The sequence below is a fragment of the Cotesia typhae genome, unplaced genomic scaffold, assembly GCF_013202065.1.
Source record: "Cotesia typhae breed Kobodo isofemale line unplaced genomic scaffold, CoteBio_Ctyphae scaffold_152, whole genome shotgun sequence".
In the NCBI taxonomy this organism is placed as follows: Eukaryota; Metazoa; Arthropoda; class Insecta; order Hymenoptera; family Braconidae; genus Cotesia; species Cotesia typhae.
This window is the reverse complement of record NW_027423776.1, coordinates 1,843,807-1,846,426: the sequence shown is the minus strand read 5'-3', so window position 1 is coordinate 1,846,426 and position 2,620 is coordinate 1,843,807. Positions and strand designations below refer to the sequence as shown.

Here is a 2,620-nt window from a genome sequence, read left to right as displayed (position 1 = left end):
AAAAGGTAAAGTACGTAACTGGACTAAATGATACTTGGTCACAATGGATGCTAAAGGGTCTCCCTGAGAACAATAAAAAAGGTATTCTGAAGGCTTATAATAGAAAAGGAACTTTCTACTCTGAGTCTCCTAAATTAAATTTAGAATTAGGACCATTATTAACAGAAATCGCTAAAAAGAGGGACCAACATTTTGCGGATACGCAGAATTGCGTTGGTACAGCACTATCAGCAATAGGTGCTGCCGTCTCATTACTAGTGGAACCACCGGAAGAAGGACTGGACGAGGAATTGTTTACAGAATACTTATGTGATGCAGGCCAAATATTATCCGACGTTTTTTACCAACAATCAGTGGCTAGAAAGTCGTTTATAACACCACAACTTAATAAAAATATTAAACCATTAGTGGAAACGATGCTGTCTAAAGATTGGTTGTATGGCGATGACCTTAAAGATAAAGTCAAGGACATGAAAGAAATTGAAAAAGCGTGCGCGGAAATAAAAGAAAAACCTCCAGCCAAGAGTAACACAAAGTCTCGCGAACAGGGAAACGGGAAATACCCACCTGCGAGCAGTCATCAGGTGGGTGCTTACCAAAACAAACGTCGGAAAATAACCTTCAAACCAAAAGCATATGCGACCCCGAGAGGATCATCAAAACCAACTCAGCGGACGACGAACCAGTCATCATCGAGGAAATAAAGGTAAATAATGTGGCAGGCCGACTTGGCCTTTTTCTGGAGAGGTGGAAAGATATCACCTCAGACAGATACATTTTGGAATGTATAAAGGGATACAAAATTCCGTTTACGGAAACTCCGTATCAAGCAATTTCCCCAGAAGAAAGGGCATTTTCTTCTGAGGAAAAATAAAAAATACAGATACAAATAAATGATCGTATAATAAAAGGGGCAATTGAAGAATGTGAAGAGTGTGAAGGACAATTCATATCGTCATTTTTTCTGGTACCGAAACCTGACGGATCAGATCGCTTTATTTTTAATTTAAAAAATTTTAATAAATTTATTGATCCTATTCATTTTAAACTAGAAGACATCAGGTCTGAATTAGGATTAGTTTCTCCAGGATACTTTCTTGGCTCAATAGATTTAAAAGACGCATATTTTTTGGTCCCTATTTATATTGGACACAGAAAATTCTTGAGGTTCAGATTTGAAGGTAAACTGTATCAGTTTCTAGTATTATTTGGTCTATTACCATTTGGTCTATGTACAAGCCCATACGTATTTACTAAGATTATGAAACCAGTAATACATTGGCTTCGACTTAGAGAAATATTGTTGTCTTTATATTTAGATGATTTCTTATTTGTGGCTAAATCCAAAAAACAATGCGAGGAAAACATGAGTAAAGCAATCAAGTTTCTAGAACATTTAGGGTTTATAATAAACTACAAGAAAAGTTCCTTAGTAGCAAGCCAATCCTGTAAATATTTAGGATTTATCATTGACACGTCAAATTTTTCCTTAAATCTTACTGTCAAGAAAAAGAAGCAGATTCTTAGCCTATTAAACAAATTCGAGGTAGGAAAGTCATTTAGAATTAGAGAATTCGCGGAGTTTTTAGGGATTTTGACATCATCTTGTCCAGCAGTAGCATATAGTTTCATACATTGCAAACAGATAGAAAGACAAAAATTTCTGGCATTAAAAATTAATGGTGGAAACTACAAAGGAAAAATACGAATTGACGAGTCAATGAAAAAAGATTTAATATGGTGGAAAACTCATGCCGCGATTGGATCTCATCCAATAAGAAAGTACCAATTCAAAAAAGAAATTTTTTCGGACGCGTCGCTGACAGGTTGGGGCTGTTTTTGTGAAGGTAAAAAATCCTTTGGGTTCTGGAGTAATGAGGAAAAAAGGAAACACATAAATTATCTTGAACTTTTAGCGGCCTTTTTTGCAATCAAATCTTTTGCGTCAGAGTTATCAGAATGCGAGATACTTCTTAGCTTAGATAATACAACTGCTATTTCATATGTCAACAAATCAGGAGGTGTTCAGTTTCCACACCTGAGTGAACTATCCAGAAGAATCTGGGAATGGTGTGAAACAAGACACATATGGCTAAAAGCATCATACATTCCATCATTAAAAAACGTAGAAGCTGACGAGGCTTCTCGTAATGTAAATGATGATACGGAATGGGAGTAATCTCCAGCTGTCTTTGATAGCATCAAGCAACAGTTCGGCCCATTTTCCGTGGATTTATTTGCTTCCAGATTAAATAAAAAATGTCGCAAGTTTTATTCTCGATACCCTGATCCAGAAGCAGCCTCGATCGATGCTTTTACTGTAACATGGAGTGGAGAAAGCTTTTATGCTTTTCTTCCATTCGCACTTGTCACACGCACACTAAGAAAACTTATAAATGACAAAGCTACTGGGGTTGTAGTTGTCCCGGCATGGCCTACACAACCATGGTATCCACTCTTCACATCTCTTCTAATTGAGCCTTGTATATCTTTTAAACCTAGCAAAAACTTATTAATATCTCCTTACAGAGACCGGAACCATCCATTAGCATCCCAGCTTTCATTGGTGGCAGGCAAACTATCAGGACTGCATATTTGAAGAAAGGAATATCAGAGGAGA

The 2,620-nt window shown here is 36.9% G+C and overlaps 1 protein-coding gene across 1 annotated transcript; it reads left to right on the top strand.

Moving 5' to 3' along the window:
• The first annotated feature begins 1,366 nt into the window (after nt 1–1,366).
• LOC141535943 (uncharacterized) lies at nt 1,367–2,179 on the top strand. Its single transcript, XM_074256120.1, has one exon. It carries the CDS (start codon nt 1,367–1,369, stop codon nt 2,177–2,179), a length of 813 nt encoding a protein of 270 aa, XP_074112221.1.
• The last annotated feature ends 441 nt before the right edge of the window (nt 2,180–2,620 follow it).